Raw genomic sequence first — 24550 nt, 5'->3', positions numbered from 1 at the left:
CTACTTTTTTCCCTGCCAATTCTCTAGAGTGCCAAAATGTGTCCTACAAAGCTTCACAAGGAGGAAATCCTCCATCCACTAGTTCTGTATGAGCAGAAAATAAATTCTCTGAGCTTTGTTGCCTGCCTCTTCCAGACGCCAGAAGCCTGACCTCTCTAACCTACAGAATAGCAAAATGAGTTGGCTTTAGGGTACAGAAAATATTTCAAGCTAATCAACTGAATGAGGTTTCTCTAAAAGAAGGCATAAAATTAAAACACATAACGGTTACACCTAAAACTTGGCTGGAGACAAAAGAAGTTTAATGTCTTCTTTGCTGGGGTTGGAATAATTGTTCACAAAATAGGAATGCTGAGGTCATACAACCAATTAATCAATGAGTAATCAGTGGGACAACAGCCAACCCATTCAGTCACTTTAACCACATTGATAATGAATATTGATTTCTAAAATCAAATCTTTCAGAAGTTGATCATCTGTTTACTCAGATGACAAAACCAATGGGTCAGTTCCACTGCCTATCCGGCCCCTTATGTGGTAAAATCTGAAGAGTGCTTGCCGTTGTCTGAGACTGAAGCATAATGATATTGGTGCTAACAGAAAAGCAGAAGCTCTCCTAACCCCAGGAGCCCTAACCCCAAGAGAGGAAGCAAGGGGGCTATAAGAGAAGCAGAGGATACACCCAGCTCAAGAAAAGCTGGGACAGGACATCAGTGCCACAGAATTGGGCAGGAGAAAGCAGCACAAGTCATGTGGCCAAAGTAACACAGGGTCGAGCTAAAAGCACTAACACCTAATTAGTCATAACTACAACTGCCATATGTTGAGCACAGATATTTGCCAGGAATTGTGTTTATCTCAGCAAATCTTGGCAGCATGTTTTGATAGTTTCTATCTCCCTGTTAGGGAGAGGGAAACTGAGACTCAGAAAGCCAGTGGTGGAATCAGAAACAAATCCAGGCAATATAACTTCACAGCCCATGCTTCTGCCAGAAGCCCTCAGGAGCACTGGCTGAAGTGAGGAAATGGCAAACATGAGCAGGGAAACCGAAATGAATCAGCCAAACATCAAGAGAGGGGCAAAAGGAGTCAGTGGACAAATGTTTAAGAGGTTGAGCCGCACAGCCAGGACCAGCAGGTAGGTGTGTGATGCTGCTTTGGAAGCCTGTGCTCAGCCTCATCCAGCAGCTGTGACCTGTCCCTCTTTAATCACTTGTAATTACAAACCACCATCAGACAGGGATGACTAGAAATAGCCATCTTGGTAAGCGTGGATCATTCAAGAACACATTCTGCAGGTCAAATAGAACTCTTTCATTTCTCCTCATTAAAAAAAAAAATTATCGAAAATCTTGCTTTGACAAGAGCGTACCAACATGTGGAATATCATGCCTTCATCTGAGGTCTCAAAACATTTCATAAACACTCTTACAGTGGCCCTCAAAGAAGAATCCTTTTTATTCAGTGCCCTGTAGGGTTGGAATATTAGAGAAGAATCCAGTATCTTCCTACAACCCTTCAGGGTATCTTGTACTTTCACCTAAGCTAGAGAGAAGACAGTGATGATTTCGAAATTAGAATCCCACAGCTTGTTTTGCAGGGATTACACATACTTCTAGAACCTCCGAAGGATGTGTTGCTTACTGTGAATCAAGGAATCAGTGGCAGAGTGTATGGGGCCTACCAGATTAATCGCATTGCCTGCACTGATTTGTTAAGCAACTAGAACATGTGCCTTATAAAGTCCTATACCCATTACGCCATGCTGGTAAATAGCCAGCTTTAATCTTCAGTATATTTAAATTGTTGCCATTGTATTATATTGTCCTCAGTGGATCCATGCATTTCTGCTTATAATTCTTCTATTTCTAGAAGTGTGGTTTGTAAAGAAATAGATCTGACCAGTAAAACCCATAATATGGAATTGATTCTCTTTACTAAATATATTTATGGCACTTTATATTTACAAAGGATTCTGTTGTTGCTGCTGCTGGTTGCATTTTCAATGGATCTATTTAGGTAAGTGTGGCTATTTTCATCTTACTCTGGAAGGCTAAAGATCACGTTGCTACAATTTACCCACTAAACTGGAGACCAAAACAATAGAAGTCTGCTGATACCCAACACAATGTTAGGCTCATTTTTTCTTTCACTGAGGCAAAAGGTAAAGAAATATAGACAATTAACAATTTCCATTTAACTAATGACTATAGATATATAGGCTGAATGATTCAGACCAAACACTTCCCTAATTCTCATTTTATATCAGTACTAGTATTTCTGGCAAGAATTACTCATTAAATAGCATATGTACTGATATTTTAACTTGTCTTCAGTCATGAAGGTTTGGGTACACACATGGTATAGAACAAGCACTGTAATTAGCTCTAGGGGGCTCTAAGGGCAAGCACAGAACAAAAGGCCCAGCCCACTTCAAGTGACTTCAAGTGTGCCCAGAAAGACACAACATACACACACAAAGTGTCGTGAGAAACCAATATACCCAAAGATGTGGGGCAATATTCATGTCAAACCCTAATAAATATATCCAACTGCAGGGCTGAGAAAACTTACTGAGCCACAGTCAACAGCCACCTGGTTTCAAACAATACTGAGCCAAACCAAATTCCAGCATAACAAACAAATAGGTAACATTCTTTACTTTGCTGCAATAGTATGTGATAGCATAAACTGAGTGAATACATGCTAAAACAATGGTTCTCAAAGTGTGGTCCCAGACCCACAGCATCAGCACTACCTGGCACTTGTTAGAAGTACATATTCTCAGGCCCTTTCCCAGACTTACCAAACCAGGAACTCTGGGGGAAGAAGCCTACAATCTGTTTGCAGAACTTTTCCAGGGGATTCTGATGCACACGAAAGAAAAGTCATCCGCTTCAGGTCCAATGAGATCAGGAATGTTTCTTGAAGGAAAAGAACATTTAATCAGACTTGACAAGAATTAGAAGGTTTGCCTGAACTACAAGCAAGACCAGAAAAACAGATTAAATATTTACCTTTTCAAAGAAGTTTAGGCTCTGTTTAAATGCTAAACCTTATCATGCAACTACTTTGGCGGATCTATTGAATATTTTCCACTGATGTTGCAGCCTCAAAAATATACACTTCCCACCCAGCTATCTTAAAAAAAAATTGATAATCACCTCAAAATATTTGAGAATATACATGCTATCATTTAAGATGAAATGTGAAGTATTTCCCTTCACTGATAATTGTTATGTCTTTTCTTTGTCCATTTCATAAACCGTACGTTTAGCTCAAAGATGAAATCTGCAGAAAATTTACAAACTATAAAGAGGCTGAAATTAATGTGAATACGAATCCACAAAGATTACTAAATTCTAGTCAAGATTTTTTTTTAAAGTTCTTATTTTTTTTGCTACAGATTACAGTTTTTCTTAATACAAATACGCTATATTTTTCATTAGGCTCCATTGCATAACAATCTTAGTGCTCTACTTCCTCCTTGTGGTGAAAATTAGAATTTTACTATTTTTGAAATCTAAAGGTTGACAGTGAACAACAGCAAAGGCTTATTTATACCCAGTATCAAGTTTAAACAGAAATTGACAGATTCAATCATCTCATTGTTTCTGAGTATCATCCAAATGCCTATCTTTTTGAAAAACCTAATAGTTGGTAGGATTTGTTCTTTTCCTTATCTAGATGCAGACGAAAACAACTGATGGGAGTAGCCAGTCAATAAATTTTTTCAAACAACATTCAACTGTTAGTTTTTTTAGAGTGCCCGAAAAAAGAAATTCAATACATCAGAATAATGTGATTGTTACTGCTAAAAATAAAGTCGCTAAAACTACACAGAGAATTTGTGGTGGGCTTCTCACCATTTATTTTGTAAATACTGTGCTACTTAATGGATAACTATCACTAGAAGAAAAAAAAAATCCCAGTTTGATCAAAATTTCATTGTAAAATCTAAAATTTGCAGCTCTAGAGTTGACTGCTCAGTGGTGCCAGATTGTGTCACCACAGCAACACATTTCAGTCACCCATGAGGATGTACTTGGGTTGAATTACTGGTGTTATGAGTGTGGTATCAAGACTGACAACTTAAAAATACAAAACCCCTGGGCTTCCCTGGTGGCGCAGTGGTTGAGAGTCCGCCTGCCGATGCAGGGGACACGGGTTCGTGCCCCGGTCCGGGAAGATCCCACATGCCGTGGAGTGGCTGGGCCCGTGAGCCATGGCTGCTGAGCCTGCGCGTCCGGAGCCTGTGCTCTGCAACGGTAGAGGCCACAACAGTGAGAGGCCCGCGTAGAGCAAAAAAAAAAAAAATACAAAACCCCTCGAAAGTAAAAAAAAAAAGGAGAAATGACAATTTCAACACCTAACTACGTTTGCATCCATAATAGGTCAAGTTCTCAACTCCTATACGGTGTCTGTGTGATAATCTCAGGAACATTGATTATGTGGCCGAATGATGCCGTACTAGAACCATGCAGGGGTTTCATTAATGAGATGAACTGATTCAACCTCAGTCCAGACGAAACCTGAGAAAAACAACAATGGACTCCACTTTCAAGTAATTCTAGTTGCCTCCATCTTTTCTATATTCAGGATGCTGAGCTAATGAGATACTGAGAAATCTTCTTGTCCTTCAAGGACCAGCTCAAATGCCAGAGTGTCTCTAAAGCTAGACAGAATTAGTTCTTCCTCTTCAATGATACAATAGCAATTTATTCCTATAGCTAAGAATGCACTTCACACATTGTTTTAAAATTATCGTGTGCCCATCTGTCTTCCTCGCTAGACTGTGCACTCTCTAAGGAGAGAAACCACAACTTAATCATGTAGAATCACTAACATCTAGCATAGTGTCTGGCAAATAGTAGACACTCAATAAACGTTTGCTAAATGAATTGAATAAATAAGGGTGGATGGTGTTATACAAAGGAGTTGAAAGTATAATCATTGCCCTCGATTAGTTTATGGTTTATCTGCGTAGGCTCTCTAAGTGTATATTGACCGGTTTGGTCTTTGTATGATGGTAAAAAGTGTGATCTCTTCTGGGGTTAAGGAGAGCTAAGAGAGGAGAGAATTTTGTTAGCTAAATGCCATTCAAACCAGCTTTTCCAGCTTTTCTTCCACTAGCCCTTCCCTTAAAGCACAGAACTTGTTTGCAGCCAAAGGAAACTGGGCCCCTTTTCTTGATCAGTGTTATTTCCCTCTCTCCACAATAGCTGTATGGCCCCACACTAAGGTTGCACATGTTCAGAATCAGGAAATGGTCAATAAAGTACACTTTCAAAGATATGAAGAAGACCCCCATTGTCCAGTAATATTTTCCCCCCTACTATGTTAGCTAAATCCCACCAAAAGAGTTGATTCCATTGTGCTACAAATTGCTCTACCATTTAAAAATGCACTTTCGCCTTGGAAGAGCAGTCCACCCAGTTCTTAGCACCTTGGTGTGTGTTGGTGTTTATTAAACTACCTTTTGTCTGCTCTGACAAGACCTGAGAAAGAGAAGCAGGATTATGGGTACTTAATAAGGGAAGTGAAGTGCTGAGGGGTGAGAATGAACATAAATGCTCTGACAGTGAAGTGAGGAAGCCCTACCATTCTAGACCCCTGCATTCCTGGGGCTGCTCAGGGACCCATGAAGGTGGCCTTCCTGTATACTTGTTACTATTACCTATCCACCCACAGTTTATGACTACTATGCTTCCCCTTCGAAGTGACAGCTAATTAATTTGAGAAAAATCATTCCTGGGAGTACTATGAACCCTCAGAATCTTCTTCCTTCCCAAGTAACATATGCTAGCCTACATGATGTAGACAGGCTGTGCCTAAACCAAAACTAAATGTCATTCCCAGCAAGATGAGTTGAAAGCCCTCATCACCTAGCCTTGGGGCAGAGTAGCCTGACAACAAGAGAGAAGCCAGCTAAAAGCACATAGACACAGAGTAAGGTGCAGAGGGGCAGCTTCACACCACCCTGCTTCCTCCATGAACTAGCAAAGCAGGCATCCAGCACAGCCGGGAAGACAGTGATAAGACATCACGCCCTGAACATCAGCAGATGATAATTCAGTCCTTAAAACTATGCTCTGGGCCAGAGCTTAAATAATGCTAACAACCCTTTATGATCAGTTACATAGATTTTTAAAGCAAGAGGTCGACATCCTCTTTCAGACAGGGTGCCAAGAACAGCCTGAAACACACTGAAAAGGAGTCACCCTGGGCGGATCACCAGATCCAAAACAAGAAGGTCTTAGAATCTAGCGGACATTTGTTGTCATTATTGTTGTCATTGTTATTATCATTGTTTGGCTAAACGAGATTCATTCCCTCTTTCTACTGTTATCCTAATTGCCTTTAGAGGAATGACTTCTTCACCTCTCTGTGAAGTCTTAGTGGAACTGTACCTTACCCTAAGCAGAGATTTGGCACAAAGTCATGGAGTGTGACCCTCTCTCTCTGGACTTTGCACTTTGAGAAGAGTGATTTTTTTTTTTAGTTTAAAAAAATAAAGTTTGGGTCACATTCATTCCAGAAGCAGGGCCTGTAAAAGATGGTCAGATAGTTTCCACTGTCTAGAGACCTACCAGACTGCCCTGGTTTCCGTTTTCACTCTGGGATTGTGTAGAAGCCATCGTATGTCTAAGCCTATACATTCTGTGATGAATCCCTCCAATAAATTCTCTCATTCTCTCTCTTTCTCTCTCTCCCCCTCTCTCTCTCTGTATACATATATATATATATATATATGCATATATATAATAAACCTTTATATATGCTGCATAATATATACGTATATAACTAAATAATGAATCTAGGCATTCTTTTTTTTAAATACATCTTTATTGGAGCATAACTGCTTCACAATGCTGTATTAGTTTCTGTTGTACAACAAAGTGAATCAGCCATATGCATACATATATCCCCGTATCCCCTCCCTCTTGCGTCTCCCTCCCACCCTCCCTATCCCACCCCTCTAGGTCGTCGCAAAGCACCGAGCTGATCTCCCTGTGCTGTGCTGCTGCTAATCTAGGTATTCTTATACTAGAAAACCTATGCCAGGTATCTCACTTGACTGATTAAAGACACCTGTAGTAGGCAGACTCAGGCACACAATTCTGTCTTAGAGCTTATTTTTCTCTGGATATGCCACACGCTACATTTTAATTCTATCAGCTTATTTCCAGCCTCTCATTCTGGATGATCTCTGAGTGAGCCAGGAGACATGAAACAAGCATAAAATGTTGAGCATAATCCTTTTGATCTCATCACTTGAACCTACTGAACTGAGAATTCAACCTCAGTCTCTTAAAAGGTGAAAGGTATTTCTCAGATGAAGTAAAAGAATCAATAAGTGGTACCAAACCTGTAGTCTATCTAATCTCCAACTCTCCCAGTCCCATGGAAAATTATCCTTGGGATTGTGACACTCTGGCTCAGGGTGGATGTGGCTGGCAGCAGATTCACCCTAAAACAAGTCTTTTTGGACCATCACTGGGCTGGGTCACCACTAAGGCTCCCATGCTAGAGTTAAAGAGGCAAGTCCAGTCAGTTCCTACACACCTTAGTCAGTGTGGATTGCCGTAACAAAGTACCACAGACTGCGTGGCTTGACTTATAAACAACAGAAACTTATTTCTCACAGTTCTGGAGGTTGGAAGCCCCAGATCAGGGTGCCAGTATGGATGGGTTCTAGTGACAGCTCTTGTCCAGGCTGCAGACTGCCAACTACTCATTGTATCCTCACGTGGCTAAAAGAGAACAAGGGCCTCTCTTATAGGGACACTCACCCCATTTATGAGGGCTCATGACCTAATTACCTCCCAAAGACTCCACCTCATTATGCTACTACACTGAGGCTTAGGATTTCAACATACGAACTTGGGGGAACACAAACATTCAGTCCACTGCAATGACCCAAACACAGCAGTTCCCAGTTGGAGCTCAGACTCTGTTTTCTGGTCCATCTGCTCCATCCTTCTCAAAAGCAGGGTTCATTTCCATTGACTTGTTTACTCCTAAGCCCCACTCAGAGAAATGAGAGCTTAGTAATTATGAGCAAAAATTAATTTTCTCACAGTTCTTGAGGCTAGAATTTCAAGATCAAGGTGCCATCAGGATTGTTTTCTGGTTGGGCCTGTCTTCCTGGCTTTGGGGGGGCACAATTCAGTCCATAACAGGTGGACCTAACAAAGTACCACAGATTGGAAGGCTTAAACCACAGAAATTTGTTTTCTCACAATTCAGATTGGTTTCTTCTTACTTGACTTATAAATGGCCATCTTCTCTCTGTGACTTCACATGGTCTTTCTTCTGTACATGTTTGTGTCTAAATTTCCTCTTATGAGGAAACCAATCATATTGGACTAGGGCCCACCCTAATTACCTCATTTTAACTTAATCACCTCTTTAAAGATTCTGTCTCCAAACATAGTCATAGTCTGAGGTACTGGGGGTTAGGATGTCAACGTACCAATTTTCATGGGGCACAATTCAGCCCATAACAGTAAAATAATAAGTCAAGAGACTGGGTAAATGTTAAGAATAGGAAAGATGGTGAGAGATTAAAGAGCAACACTTATCAAGGCTGTGTCACAACTCTGACTCTGAGGTTCACAGGTGCCAATGCAGGGAAGGGAACTTGGTCAGTTACAAGACACTCATCATGCTTTGCATATGGATTTGAGTGATGCCATTTCAGAGGCAGTGTGCTTTTGTCATGACTCTAATGCTGGGAGACTCAAGACAGGGAGGAAAACAGAATAGCATCATGGCAGCCCAGTGAGAAATGTATTCTTTGATAGTCACAATTTTATTGATTCCTTCAAAACACTGTCATGGGGGCAGCTATCTGTACTTCATGGTTCTGTGGGGACAAAGAGTGTTTGCAAAGAAACCAACGTTTCATAAATAACATATACTAATGTATGTTTTCAATGGAGTATGTTTCAAAAATTATATTACTTCAGTTGTTTTTAGTAACCTCCCAGAATTAACTAGTTTTAATTTCTCAACTGAATGACAAAATTCATGAGGGATACTTAGATCTATAAAAGCTTTTCATAGTCTCTGGCATGTCCATGTCTCTCAAAGACCATCGCAGCTCAATGGGCCAAAGATGAAAAAGGTCCCGGTACTGGAGCCACAGACTTTAACGTTTGACTCCGTGTCTTGGCAGACCACTTGGATCACCTTTGGGAGGGAACTGGATATTTGGGAGTGAGGAGACATGTAGGCATACAGGAGGATGAATGGTATAGCCTGGCCATAGATCATCAGCCTTTCCAGTCCTATTCAGAGTTAAAGTTTATCTGACAAATTGAAGGGAATTATGGAGTAAGCCTCTTTTTCTACCCACACACAGAAGTTCTGTGTAGTGCTGAAAGGTCATGAACAGTCTGCCTGGGTTTGAATCCCAGAATCACCGTCTATTAAATGTATGATTTAGGGATGTTTCATTAAGCTCTGCATCCTGGTTTCCACATCTGATGAGGAGGAAAACAACTGCACCTACTTGGGGGGGTTATAAGGATTTAGTTAAATATGTAAAGTGCTTACAACAATGCCTGGTATTTAGTAAATGCTATTATCCTTAAATAGTTTCTTAGGCTCTGAAAATTATAGGTTGGTATAATCAAATTTCTGTTAAATTGTTTAACTAGAAATGATAGAATCAGAACAGTTTCAGCCACACGTGCATATTTACACGACCCCAAATGTACTCAACACCGTGATCAAGGTTCATTTAGTCAGCTATGTAATGAAGATCTCCTTATGTTAGTAAAGAGGGACATGAGTTCCTTTGTCAATGCTTCATAAAGACACACCTCTGCAAAACTTCCCTGGTGGCATAGTGGTTAAGAATCTGCCTGCCAACGCAGGGGACACGGGTTCGAGTCCTGGTCCAGGAAGATCCCACATGCCGCGGAGCAACTAAGCCTGTGCACCACAACTACTGAGACCATGTGCTGCAACTACTGAAGCCCGTGCGCCTAGAGCCTGAGCTCCGAAACAAGAGAAGCCACCACAATGAGAATCTCACGCACCACAACAAAGAGAAGCCCCTGCTTGCCACAACTAGAGAAAGCCCAAGCGCAGCAACGAAGACCCAACAACGAAGACCCAACACAGCCAAAAATAAGTAAATTTATTAAAAAAAAAAAAAAAAGACACCTCTTCATTAAAAACCCCGAGAGAACTCTCACCATTTGGAGCTGTTGAAATACTACCTTGCAATTCTGATAGGATTTGCAATCAGCTTTCACTCCACACACAGTTCTTCTCCAACTAGGTATCCTTATTTAAGATTTTTTTTTCCCGGGTGGTGTGTTTGCATTCACTTTTCTCAGTTGTATCCTGTACTTCCTTTTTTTTTTTCTCAAATCTCTGAGCTCCCTTACGTCTTTGTAAACTATCTCCGTCTGTGGTGTTCTCAGCACCATCATTTGGTGCTAGATTGTAAGCCTCATTGGAACATCTTCTCTCTGCCGGATCATTAATGATGCTTTTAAAATTTACATCGAAGGTTCTTCTCAGTCTTTTTCTTGCAAAATGTCTTTCTCTACAAAATGGCACTGGTTGACTTGGTTCTCTTCTTTTGTTGCCTCTCATTCATTCTCATTCTCCCCTTTCCTTTGTCCTTTTAAAAATGAAGGGAAACTTTGTTACCCAAATAGGCTGTTATTTCAGGATGGCTTGTCTCTCAGTATATTCAGTGCAGATATATAATTAGTGTAGAACATATTTGAATGGGATCATTTGTTTTATAAATTACAGCCACGGGCTCATCCGTTTTTGCGGACTTCCTCTTTTTTCTTCCCTAGTACCTAAGGTAATCAGATTTATGCTGCTGCTTATGTTGACTCCCTATTGTTCTTGTGATGTGTGACATCTGTTATTTTACAGTATTTAACTCAGGTGCACTGGCAGCCAGACAGCTACTGGAAATAACAATTAAGGGCATAAATAACACACATCTGCATGAGTTTTGGCACTTAGGTATTAATTCTGCTTGCCACCTTCCAGATTTTTTCTCTTCTGCATTGTGATAAACATTTGATTTTGAAGAGTTTAGCTTTCCTCCCTGTGGAGATTTTGGCATACACTTTATGTAATTGTCTGTTTTTGTGGGTTGGGACGCGTGTGTATTGTGTGCTCTCTGATAATTGAACATTCAGGAAAGAGAGATACTCCCCACCGTATTCTCTTATTGCAGTGCTAGGCTTCCCACCTGAATGGTTTATACAACAACATCAAGCATGACTCATTGGTAATCCCTGCTGATATAAAATTCATATGCCTGTGTGCTTTCTTCTGAAGGCAGCAATTTGCATTTCTGTAGAGGTTTGAAAGGATAGGAGAGGGTTATTATCAGTTATTATCTGCCGACCACCCACAGCACTCACAATGGGGTACAAGAGACAGAAAGGGGAAAGGGCAGCTCTTTCAAATGTATGTGTAACCAGCTCAGAGCCGATGGAAGCATCTTGGTGACACTTTAATTAGCAGCTTCCAGGGTCAGAGGACGCTAAAAATTTTCCTAACATCTACTTCGAGCCCATGGAAACTGTCACTTCACAGACTCACGAGATAAGAAGGCTAGCAGGGAACAGCTGTGAATTCTCTCTGCTTCACCGCTAAGCAAGATGGCCAGCACCACCTCACTCCTACTTTGTACAGCTTGGGGCTGGGATCCATGGATGCCATTGACACCTGCTGGGGGCCACACAAAAGCTTTAAATGTTTATTTCCCCTCCAACAACAACAAAAAGAACAGGAATGAAGGAGGAAGGATCATTTGAGCTCAGATTGAAGGGATGGCAGGGATGGCATTCAGTGGATGGCATTATGATGGCAGAACAAGCCAGATCCATTGGGAAAGAATGGCGCTGAGCAAGGAGCTACTCTGATGGTCAAGTCAGACTAGAATCCTAAGCCCATGCTTCCTAAACTAGCCGTTAGAAAGAACACAAAGTGGCTTTTTATTTTTTCAAAACAAAGCATAGCTTGTAACACCAACAGTACTCTTCCTTAGAACATTCTAATTTTTTTCCCTAAAAGCCTTCCAAATATTTCTAAACGACAGAGCATGAGGTCACAGAGGGTTTTTTTGTTTATTTTTGGAGGATGACAGATGAATGAGAAGGATGAAATAGGTCATGTATAAACTATGCTTTCCAAAGTACACGCGGAAGTCTAGCATCAGAGATGAGTGCAAAACTTTAGGTCTAAAATATGTCACAATATGATAATGTTAAAACAAAAAACCTAGGTATGTAAATATCTGATGACAGGGAAATGGTTTAGCTATGGTCCATCTATAAGGTGGAATTATTAGACAATTACAGAATTATGCTTTCAAGTCATCTTAATGATCTGCAGAAATGCTCACTATATAATGCTAAGTGAAAGAAGCATAACACAAAACTATGATTTTACAGTATGATTTTATTTATAAGTATGTACAGATGTACACACACACACACACACACACACACTCACACTGGAAGGAAACACACCGAACTGTCAATAACACAGTTATATCCAAATGAGAGGATTAGGGATGATTTTTACTTTCTTCTGGATTTTTTTCAATCCTTCCATGACTAATGTATTTTACTACTAAAATCAGGAAATAAGTAAATACGTTAAAATGCCTAGCCTGCCTCAAGAGATAACTCATCAGCAGGACAAATATTCACTTATGTGATAGAAATTTAAGAAGATTTCCATCTTACCCAAAAATCTCTTCCACCAATATTCTGCAGGTACACAAAATTCCTATAATTAGAAATTTATTCAACAACGTATCTTGAGCAGACAGTATATATTTATAATCCTATTTCTTTTTTTGTTTTAAATGAGTATATATTTTAATATCTGTTTACTTATTATTTATTTATATTAGCTATACACACGTTGGGAACTTGACCCAACTCAACTTGTTCACAATCATCAGGTTCTTTTTCATAGAGCTGTAGGCTCTAAAGGTTAGAAGTAGGTGATAGTAATGGACTCTTCTCCCACAACTACCCCGCCAGTGGGTATTTGGTACAATGAAAGCAGGTCTCACATCGACTTTTGCTCAGGAGACAAAAATTTATTAGTTGGCAGGCACACAGTTACACTCAATTCTCTTAGCTCAAAGAAGTGCCCACAAGACAGAATAAAATCCTCAACCTAGAGTGCCAGGCAAATGGTATAGGATTGCACTTAAATTCTTATTCCCTATTCATCAAGGGCAGGAGGGCCTATATAATATTTCTAATCAATTCACATGTCTTGAACACTAACAGTCTTACTAAGGAAATATTATTTCTAATATCCATCGTACTAAAAATAAATAACTGGAGAGCTAGTTCCTCCAGAGTGGGGCCTTCTGATTAGTCTTTCAGTTGTAACTGACCATTCCTTGAAAGTTTACCTTGATTAGGGTATGTCAAAGATTAACTAATCAGCCCTAAGGTATTGATTAAAGCTTAAACACAGGCACACTTAACTAATTTATAATAAATTACAGATCATATAATGATATGCATTTACCAAAAAAGAAAAAAAAAGTCTGAAAACAATAACCAGCAAATTATTATTAGTGATTTTCTCCAAAAAGAATGGAATTAAGAATAGGGGAGGGGCTTCCCTGGTGGCACAGTGGTTGAGAGTCCGCCTGCCGATGCAGGGGACACGGGTTCATGCCCCGGTCCGGGAAGATCCCACATGCCGCGGAGCGGCTGGTTCCGTGAGCCATGGCCGCTGAGCCTGCGCGTCCGGAGCCTGTGCTCCGCAATGGGAGAGGCCACAACAGCGAAAGGCCCGCGTACCGCAAAAAAAAAAAAAAAAAGAAGAATAGGGGGCATTTTTCTTGATACTCCTCTGTATTCCTTGAAGTTTACAAAAGCAAATATTACTTTTATAATATATTAATACTAATAACAAATTTTAAAGGATGGGATAAAGGATAACAGATTTATTCATCTGAATTAAAGATTTACCTCTGTTTACCTTCAAAAGTGCACGGCAGTCTGCTGGAAGTTTGCAAAAGCACAGGATGAACAAGGCATGTAGAAAGTGTATTCTGCTGGGAATTTCAGATGGGCTAGAGCATTAAGTAACCTAAACGATAACTAATTTAAAATAGACCTTTTAAGCACTTCCCCTCCAGCCTTTCTTCCCCCAACCCTACACCCCTGCCTCCCACCTGTCCCTCAGCCCCATTAGAGATATTTATTCACTTTAGTAAATTTAGGATCTTAGTGGAAACATTTGAGAAATTATACACTTCGTTATTATCATCCCTTAGTACTTGGTGTGAATTAATATATCAGGTTATCATGATCAAACAGTTACCCGCAAGGGCCATGGAATAACTGAGCAAAGGATGTAACTGGTGGCAGGTGGCGGCTGAGGAAGTTGAGGAGGAAATGGGTGAAATGGGACTAGAGCTCTGAAAAGGTGTACTTTCAGGGCTGAATCGGAGGAGTGAAGCAGAAAGGTCAGGGAGCATTAGCACCAAAAAATTTTAGATCACAATTTATCCCTCCCCAGGAAAAATATAGACATAAATTCAGCAGCTATGTCAGCCATAAGATTTGCTGCCAATGGATATACATCTGTCAGCTTATTTGCATCAAGGAAAAGAGCCGAAACTATAATCTGTGTTCATGATAAATGGAGATTTGGAAGACATTTACTTTATCCTGCCTGTTGCTTACTTAGGCATATACAGACACAAAAGACACTACCAGAATTTGCTTAGACAACACTGAACATGGGGTAGCAGTGAGAAGGAAGAGAGAAAACCACTCACTTTGAAATACTGCCACTTCCACTGCTATTGCGGAACCATCATTTTACAATGTGAACGCTTGCTGCTGTATGTGAGGAGCAGAAGCCCTTTCTGACCCAAAGGCCTAGGCAGGAGGCTTCATTTATCAGGGAAGGAAAATGCGTAATTCAAAATGAAAGTCACCTGGTCCTGATAAATGAAGCAAACTTCATTCTTTGGCTCCGCACCAGGAAACCACCCCTGCCCCTCCAGACAGGGAGCTCCCCAACCTTTTCTCAGTTACTATTAGACCCTATAACCATAGTAAAAGAAGAGAATTAGAGGAGGTTGGGAGCATCATCGGGCTAATAAGATTTAACTGCTTTCTGTGTGTTTGACTTCAGTGGTCTTAGGAAAGTAGCACACATAATCTCTCCCACTCATTCTTAATCTCTCTCCCTCTGTCACTGCAGAAGGACAGCTTTCATTCTGCACCCCTGTATCTGAAAGATTACAAACCACTCCAGAATGTCTGCTTCCTTCCCTCTCCTGACATCCCCCTTTCCCCTTCCCTTTCTTCTGTATCGCAACTTCTTTTCCCAACCTCCCTCCCCATAAACCCAAAGTTTAACTCAGGCAGTGGGTGCATGAAAATGAGTCATCCATTCATCCATCCCCCATCTTTTTGACAAATATTTATTTACGGCCTGTTACGGATGAGATGTTTGAGAAGGGAGAAAAGGCATTCTCCTATGCCCCCTTCTGTTGTTTATATTCCTGAGAGATTCTGAAAACTCTGTCCCTAAAGTGACTGTAAACAATTTGCAGCTGTTATCTGTGTAGATCTATAAAGAGAAGGTGTTACATAAAAATTACAAATCTATTCTAACAATGCTCAGTGATTCCTGGCTGAAAGCTACCCTCCTCCAGCAGCTAAGTCAAATGAACCAGCAGAGCAAATACAATCTAGTGGCCATGGCAACATATATTCCTGCTTTGAACTTGTCAATCCACCATAAGGAAATTACACTAATGGGATGTTTTTTGGCTACAAATAGCTTTTGTTTTCACATTTTAATTACAGAAATAGATTTTTCATGATTTCTAAAGTCTTCAAAGACCTCGGCAAAAAGGAAAAAATAATAATAATGTTGTTTCAAAAATGTTTTTGAAATTCCAAGCAGCCTTTTAGTTGGGGGAGGGAAGGTGGAGAAAGAGAAACCATCCATCCGTCCTGTTTTTTCCCCACCACATGACTGTGAAAAGTCAAAGGCTTAGGCAGATACTCTCTAAGCAATTTGCTTCTTAGTCATTTTAAGATCATTTCCTCATCTGTAAAAACAAAGAAAACAATATCTGCTTCACAAGATGTTGTGAGGTTTAGTTCATGCTTGTGAAGCGCTAAGGATAACTGCTGGGATTATCAATTAATGCTGCTGATTAATGCTGGGTAGGGGACTCTTGGTTTCACCTGAGGCCCTGAGCTACTTCATTCAGCTTTTATCAGCCAGAAAATGCTCATTTTATCCAACTTTAATTGCGTAACTGTGGACCATGGCTGTAAAAGTTTATGAACACATTTTATGAAGAAATTAGTAAGTTCATAAAAAGGGCTAAATTAGGAATAATTTCCACCATTGATAAAGCTGAGGAAATAGGAGATGGCACCCATGTACCACTGTGTATTCGATAGGAAGCTCCAAGGAAGACAAAGTTGGACAATGAGAGGAAAAGAAACCATGATCATTAATGTTGAAGGTTTTAGTAGTCTTCATTCTGACCTCAAAACTAGCCATATGATAAAAGAGGAAGACAAAAATAAACAGTCTGCAAAAGTGGGTTGATAATCTCTGAGTCATGAGCGTCTAGCTCTGTAACTCTTCCTATCTTTTTGAAAAGAATGGAAAGGACGAATCTGTACAAAATAAAGAACCAATTTGCATGCCTTGGTTTTACTCACTTTGCCCACTTGTAGGCACGGAAGATACAAAGAGGTAGACTATGATCCAGAGCTCTGGGCCTTCCTCGTTCTCAGATCTTAAGAAGCAAAGCCTACTGCCTCAGGATTTTGTTGACAGAGGAAACTGCACCAGCCTCAGCCACTTCCTAACAGTCACTACCATCTGACTGCTTCCAAACTGGACCCCATAGGATGTAGAGAGCAAGCAAAAGGTAGCTATCGTCATGCTACCAAACCAAAACTTGGGTCCACTAGGTGCGCTCAGTAAAGCCAATCTACTGACACTGAGTTGCGGTGAAGGAAAGTGCAGCATTTATTGTAAGGTGCCAGACAAGGAGTCCAGGACAACTCATGCTCAAAAAACCCAAATTCCCCATGGGTTTCAGGGAAGCATTTTTAAAGGCCAGGTGAGGGAGGGGATTTCCAGGGTATGTGATCAGCTTGTGCACAATTCCCTGACTGGCTGATGGTGAGGTAACAGGGCAGTGTCACAGGGGTTAACATTATCAATCCTTAGGCTCCTTAGGTCTGGGGGCTATGTGCTCACAGTCATCAAGCAGTTAATGTCTTCCATTTGGTGGGGGTTTTAGCCTCTGTAAATCAACTCGGGAAATGTGCATCCGATACCGCTATCTAGGTACTTGGAGAAGAGATATAGCAGAGGACATGCGGGGAGGGGTCTGTCCTCGGAAGGTCCCATAGGGTCCTGCTCAGTTACACTCACTCCACTCAACCCTTTACACTGGCTCTCACAGCTTGCTCTTCTGAGCCCTTGAAGGAAATCATGGGCTGGTCCAGCAGATATTCAGCTCAGTATATGTAATAAAAAGTCTTCTAAAATGTTGGTGAGGATGTGGAGAAATTGGAAACCCTAGTGCGTTTTTGCTGGTGGCAATGCAAAGTGGTGCAGCTGCTGAGAAAAAAGGTTTGGCAATTACACAAGAAGTTAAACAGAATTATCATATGACTCAGCAATACCACTCTTAGGTGTATGCCCAAAAAGAATTGAAAACAGGAACTCAACAGATACTAGTAGGCCAATGTTCATAGCAGCATTATTCACAACAGCCAAAAGGTGGAAGCAACCCAAGTGTCCATCAACAGACGAATGGATAAACAACATGTGGTATATACATACAAGGAATATTATTCAGCCTTAAAAAGGGAGGAAATTCTGACACAAGCTACAACATGCATAAAAATTAAGGACATTATACTCAGTGAAATAAGTCACTCACAAAAGGACAAATACTGTATGAATCCAGTTATACAGAGCATACCCAAACAGTCAAATTCACAGAGACAGAATAGCAGCACAGTGGTTAATAGGGGTTGGAGGAAGGGGGAGTGGGGAGTTATTGTTTTATGGGTATAGAATTTCAGTTTAGATGAGGAAAAAGTTCTGGAGATGGACAGTGGTGACAGCTGCACAACAGTGTGAATGTACTTTATGCCACTGAACTGTACACTTTATAATGGTTAAAATGGTAAATTTTATATTATGTATATTTCATCATAAAAAAATTTTAAGCCCCCTAAGCATTTTGGGCAATAGAATATCTTGGCAAATTTAATACTAAACCTTTATTCTCTATGCAGTTTTACTCCCTCCAAACCCACCCCACCCCCCACTTCCTCCATCTGCAAGATAGATGGTCCTGAGGCCAGAAAACTTGCAGTGAGAAGCCCAGGATATGGTGAGCCCCTTCATCTTCCTTTCTCTAGTCGCTACGACCCTCTGGGGCCCCTCAGCGGGGAACCAGAGTGAGAGGAGAAGGACAAGGAGGAAGGGCAGGTAAGCCTGGGTACAGTTGTCTTATTGCTTTGGTGCTCACTGAGTTGAGCAGATGGTCAAAGAGAACTGTTTTGTGGAGGACTTTGGTAGGCTCTTCTGAGACCACTCCTCATGAGAAACACACACATACATGTACACACGCACTCACACACAGGACCTCTTCTCTGTAGTTCCCTTGATGTTGGGGGCCTCCTCCAACGGGTGCTATTCAACTTCCTGCTCAGCCCCTTGGTTCCCAGTTCCCGGTCCAGAGGTGGGCATTGGAAAATGGGGGCAGAACCAGACTTCACAACATCTTAGCACATCTGCCCTTTGCTGGTAGTACTTAATATCTACTGCATTGCTCCCAGCCTTTGAAGCCTCTGCCCTCCTCTGAAGCAAAAGCAAGAGTTGCATTTAGTGATCTGTTATAAGAGGTGTTTGCTTGCTTGTTTGGGGCTTTTGATGATAAGATGTCCAATGATGCAGAACTGTAATAAGTAATATACATGTATATTATGGGGGTTGTGGCAAACACAGCAAGAGAAACTCCTGAAGGATGCTGGAGGGTATGAATAAATTTGTGTAAGTAGCATGGAGGCCTTCTAAGGAAAGAAGAAATCAAGATCCCAACCTTCTGTCTCAAGATTTAGCCACTGAGATCTGTGGACTACACTGGCCCTGACCAAAGGTCAGGGCCAGAGAAGGCCAAGAGGCCCCTGTGATTTAAAAAAATCACCGAGAGAGAGAAAAAGAGCCAGGGAGCTGGGCCAGCACCAATTCAGGTAATTAGTGGGGTAGTGATATCAGGTCTCATCGGAGGCTGGCTCCAGCATTTCTGCTGGCAGACCCTTATCCCGCAGACCTCTAAAGATCCCTGTCCTTGGAGAACTGTGAAACTTGCGGCTTAATTTTCCCCAGGTCTATGAGCCCCACTGTGACACGGCATATTTAATTTACTGAAACATTTTTATCCATTAGTATCTTATACAAGTTAGCCTTTAGATAAAAAAGTATGTGTTAATATCCATGATCTCCAGTAAATATGAACCATTAGATTGGGACAACTTGGACCAACTGAAAGTCATTATCTATAATCCAGTAATTAGTGATAGAGGAGAAGAACTTTACAGGTAATACCTGTAAACCAGTGGCAGGTTTAGGAGGTACTCACCTTTTAATACACATGCAATGAAAGGTGACACAAAAGAGATGCTATAGCTGGATGCTTCCATCCTACTCATTGCCAGGAAGGCAAAGGTTCATCTGCTGTCCTGGAGATTTAGCTCCCTCCTAATCCCTTTCTTCCCTATAATTCTGTGGAGGTGATAGCTAGAGCTACAGTTGTCCTAAGTAGTGTTTTTAATGAGAACAGCTGATCTTCAAGAATGCTTGTTCTATACCAGGAGATCCTTATACACCAAACACATAAGAAAGCGTAGCACCCTCGGGTAGCAGAAATATCATTGATGGGTGATGGAGTGAGGACTTCTCACAGCCAGAAGTCACTGTTAAAGACTTAGGGAAATCCTGCAATAAGTACATGTTTTCTAATAGTGTCTATTACAATGTACTCCAAATTTACTGAACCACAATACTGAAATATTGTGGAAATACCCACAACACATCAGTTTGGAAAACCTTTTAGCAAATTACCTTGCCAGAATAGCTAACGGCTATTTTTTTTGGTGAGAATGAGATGAGATGGTTGATGTGAAAGCTCCTAGTACCGTGCCTCAATGAGTACAGTATTAGAAGAACCAAAACACAAATCTAAATCCTTACGAAGAAACAGGACACTGAAAAGGTGTATCTTGATAATAAATATATAAGGAATGCCCAAGGAAGTGAGGCCCCGTGTATCCTGTGTGTCCAAGAGCAGGGTCAGCGATACTGATGACTAAAATGGGAGGAAATAAAGGAAAACCTCAGCCTTCCTCACAGTGCAGCTTGTGTTAGCACCAGTTTTAACCTCTGATTTCCCTGCTCTCCCCGCTTCTAACTTGATCCTCTCTTTCTTTTACAGCCCCTCCAAAGGACAAAAGCATGCGCAAGGCACAGATGTTAGCTAACAATAAAAGCAATGGAACAAAGAAGGAAAAAGAAAAACTCTGTAGAATTTTATTCATTTTATACCACACTGCAGCACCCAAGCGGTCCACGCCTTTAAGGCAAAGCAAGGCCTCCATCTAGTGGAAAAACAGAGGTGTCCGACATTGCAAAATGCTATTTGCAAATGATATGAAACCCTCCTCCACCCCCCCATATTAAATTTGGCAGCTGTTCTAAAGCTATACGCCAACTAAATCACGCTTGACAATCATATTTGTTTCCGGCTACTTAATTCATTCATTTAGTCCAGTAATAGATATTAACAACATTTAATTCCCTACAGCAATGCAAACAATTGCAGACATTTGTAATGTTCCAGCTTCTGCTGTATCACAAATACTAATGCATCAGTGAAACTAAATGAAAAAAATCTGTCCTTCAGGCAGTAACCTAAACAGCATAAAGGTAGTTTCTTCTTCTTTCCTAATAATACTGGGAAAAAATGAAAAATATCATTTTGAAGAAAGTCTTTTCACCTCTGGGCAATACGTTTTTTAATCCATCTAATTAAAACAAAGACTACGTCTTAAACTACAATTCAACCAATATATACCAAGCGATTTTTATGAGAAATAACAGCAGCACTAAAGACTGTAAAGTCACTCTTTATGTTACAGTTTAATGTGGAAAATACTTTAAGATATACAAAAAATAGCACCTGACTACCCAAGACACAGTCAACAAGTGAAATTAAACGTCTGAGAGTTCCTATCATTACTGAGAATAGGTGGGAAAAGAAAAAAGATGTGACCAGGTACCACCAATATAAGAGCTTATCAGCCTAATTCGTAGTATGATTCCATTTGAAATGACACTGAGTTGTTTTTGCATCTTTATTATATAGCAGAAACTGTTTCACATCAACTTCAAATTTGGGAAGTTGATAGACATGATAATTATTTTTAATAATGTGGTGCACAGAATTCAGTGGAGAGGTAACAAGAAAATATATGTAAAGGTCAAAGAATGGAATAAGAGAAAGCTTTTAACAAACTGTAATGGGTGGTGTTTAAAGAGTATGAAGACTAGTTAGAATCCTAACAGAGGATAAATTCATGATCTTTCATGACGATCAGCGCCTTTAAGATAACAAGACAACAGGATGTCTTCAGACGAGGATGGAAGGGAGAAGAGAAGGGTTTGGGCCCTACAGCGTTCACTGAGGTGGGAGGGATGGTCAAGAACAGAAGAGACGAGATTCATAGTGAGCTGGCTACTGCTCAAAGCGGGGGCAAGTTGAAAAAGAGCTCACGAAAGTTTAGTGACGGTTATAAACAACGATGGAGTAGTGCTACTGCTGGTGAGAATAACGTCAAAAGGGAGAAATGTATCAACTTCATACAATAGAAATCCTCCAGGAAAAGGTCAGTTGGGGGTTTTATAGACAGTTGTAAAGACTTGACGCTGGTAATTGGTTCAAAAAGAGTATAAATGAACAAAATTCAAAATTGATGTTACACAATTGATAAACAACACTTTCATTGTTCCATGGTATTCTGATACAAGCACCTCATTTTCCAAATAAAATTAAATCTGGTTTGGATCTCCCACCTACCTGCTGATGGGATGGTAAATACCATTACTGGTACACCCTGCCACCCTCTGAGAAATGTATGAGAATCCTGAGACTAAGATGGTGACAGCAAAATGGGGCAGGCCTGGCCCTTAGTCCACACCTGTCATCATCATCCACCTTCTGCTGCCTGGTTTTTCCATCAAGCACTGAACCTCTGTCCTCTACAGGACCCTGTATTATTTTCCTATTGTAGCTGCAACAAATTATCACAAACTTAGCAGATAAAAAACAACACAAATTTATTATCTCATAGCTCTAGAGGTTAGAAGTCTGAAATGGACTCTACTGGGCTAAAATCAAGGCATTGCCAGGCCTGTGGAGGCTTTCTGAAGGCTCTAAGGGAGAACCCATTTTCTTGCCTTTCTGGAGGCTCTAAGGGAGAACCCATTTTCTTGCCTTTCTGGAGGCTCTAAGGGAGAACCCATTTTCTTGCCTTTTTCAAACGTTATGGAAGCTGCCTTCATTCCTTGATTAGTAGCCCTTTCCTGAACCTTCAAAGCCACCAATGACAAATCAAGTCCTTCTTGGGACACCATCTCTCATATTCTGACTCTTCCGCTTCTCTCTGACCCATTTAAAGACCCTTGTGATTATATTAGCCCCTCCTAAATAATCCAGGATAACCTCCTTATGTAAAAGATGGTTAACACACACAGTTCAACCTGCAACCTAATTCTCCCTTGTCACGTACCTAATATTCATGTGTTCTGGGAATTAACATGGACATCTTGGGAAGGCCACTATTTTACCTACTACAGACACTGCGATAGAAGCTCCACAATGCAATCCTCTCTAGTGCTTTCCAACCTCTTTTTTACATTAGGGAATTCAGTGAAAATGAAAATATTTTATAGCATACTGGGGCAACTGGATAACCCTGTCAGGCCTCAGCACAACTCTGGGTCATTTGTATAATGACCACAGGACTGGTCACAGGGACTTAACAAAAATGCTATTAAGACTGAGATACTCAGGGATCAAACCATAGACCTGCAAGTACTTACTGTCTCCATGGAGTCTTCCAGAGCAGCTGAGTGGGAAGGGAAGCTCTGCCATCTTTAATCTGCCATCACTGCTTCCTCCCAGTCTCAGAGGATCCCTCTCTTCACAAGGCCAGCACATATCTATCTTATCTAAGCATAATCTTCCTTTGTCCTCCTGTCCTCCCCCTTCCTTCTCTGGGACAACCCAATGTGATTCCTTACTGCTCCTGACACTTGATGAAGGATTTAATTGAGTGGCAGTTGCTAGAATTCAACTACATCAGTCTAACTAATGTAAAAAGACGACTTTTTTTTTTGGTCTCACATAACCGAGGAGTCCAAGGCAAGTATTGGCTTCAGGCATAGCTGGATCCTGGGCTAAATGGCTCTGAAGTCCTCCATGGAAGCCCTTTCTCTGTTGCCATAATGTAACCCTTGGCAGCATCAAGTTCACATCATTCTTTCTGTTAGCAGTCTCGGCTGAAAGGACATTCTATAAATTGCCCAAACATGAATTCATTGAGATTTTCTTTTACCTACTTTATGATCAATTTAAAAATATTCCAGAAATGTTGGAAAAAACAGAATTCTTTTATTTGTAATTACCAAATAGGGGACATTTTCAGTACACATTATAGTTTTAAAGTAAAATTTAAATTGCATGTTTAGGTCCTTGTGCACACAGCTCAAAGGGGTTGGGAGAAGGAAGATTTATTATTTTCAAAGTTTGTAAAAAATAAGCTCACACATTCCCATGCAGTAAAGAGTGTCTCTATAAAGAGAGTTAACAGCTGATTTTAACTTCTTAACTCAATAAAAGTTCTTTTAAAGTTCCCCTTTGATCTTCTTACAAGTGAGGAGCCATATCCTAGTATTCTGAGTATCTGAAGATCCACCAGTATCAATATATAAACTGCATTTTTGTCTCCTTTCAAAAATAATTTCTTATGAGATACTATCTCTGAGAGCTTGGACTATGGTATTTGAACAGAATATTATTTTCTAACACTATAATGTCTGAAAGAAAAACAATGATAGAAAACTTATAGCAAAAGAGATGTTATCAACTGGGAGGAAAAAAAATCTGCTAGATGACTATGTTAGATTCTCAATATCTTTATGAACAGATGTTGTTTATCTGGTATAATTAAAATGTCCCTATTCAGATTAACCCCTTTCTATGAGATAAATGAAAATACTGTAATGTTTCCAAAAATCAGATTGCTGAGATATGCACATCTCGTTGAGATGTCTAATTCATTCATTCAGTAAATACTGAGTATCCACTCTATGCCAGTCACAGACCTAGGCACTTAAGACACATCAGTGAACAAAATAAAGATTCCTAGCCTCATGGAACTTACAGTCTATCAAGAAG

General features: G+C 40.5%; 1 protein-coding gene across 2 annotated transcripts in view; it reads right to left on the bottom strand.

Annotated features, from left to right (window-relative positions):
- DNAJB9 (DnaJ heat shock protein family (Hsp40) member B9) overlaps positions 1–24550 on the bottom strand; it is a 244903-nt gene that overhangs the window by 202710 nt on the left and 17643 nt on the right. For both annotated transcript variants that reach the window (XM_029233618.1, XM_029233617.1), the window contains exon 4: positions 2807–2924. In XM_029233618.1, the coding sequence (XP_029089451.1) occupies positions 2807–2924 (118 nt within the window). The remainder of the gene's footprint in view (positions 1–2806; positions 2925–24550) is intronic.

This window comes from Monodon monoceros, unplaced genomic scaffold (genome assembly GCF_005190385.1).
Source record: "Monodon monoceros isolate NGI ecotype Baffin Bay Population unplaced genomic scaffold, NGI_Narwhal_1 Super_Scaffold_2, whole genome shotgun sequence".
Lineage (NCBI taxonomy): Eukaryota > Metazoa > Chordata > Mammalia > Artiodactyla > Monodontidae > Monodon > Monodon monoceros.
This window is presented reverse-complemented; position numbering and strand designations above follow the sequence as displayed.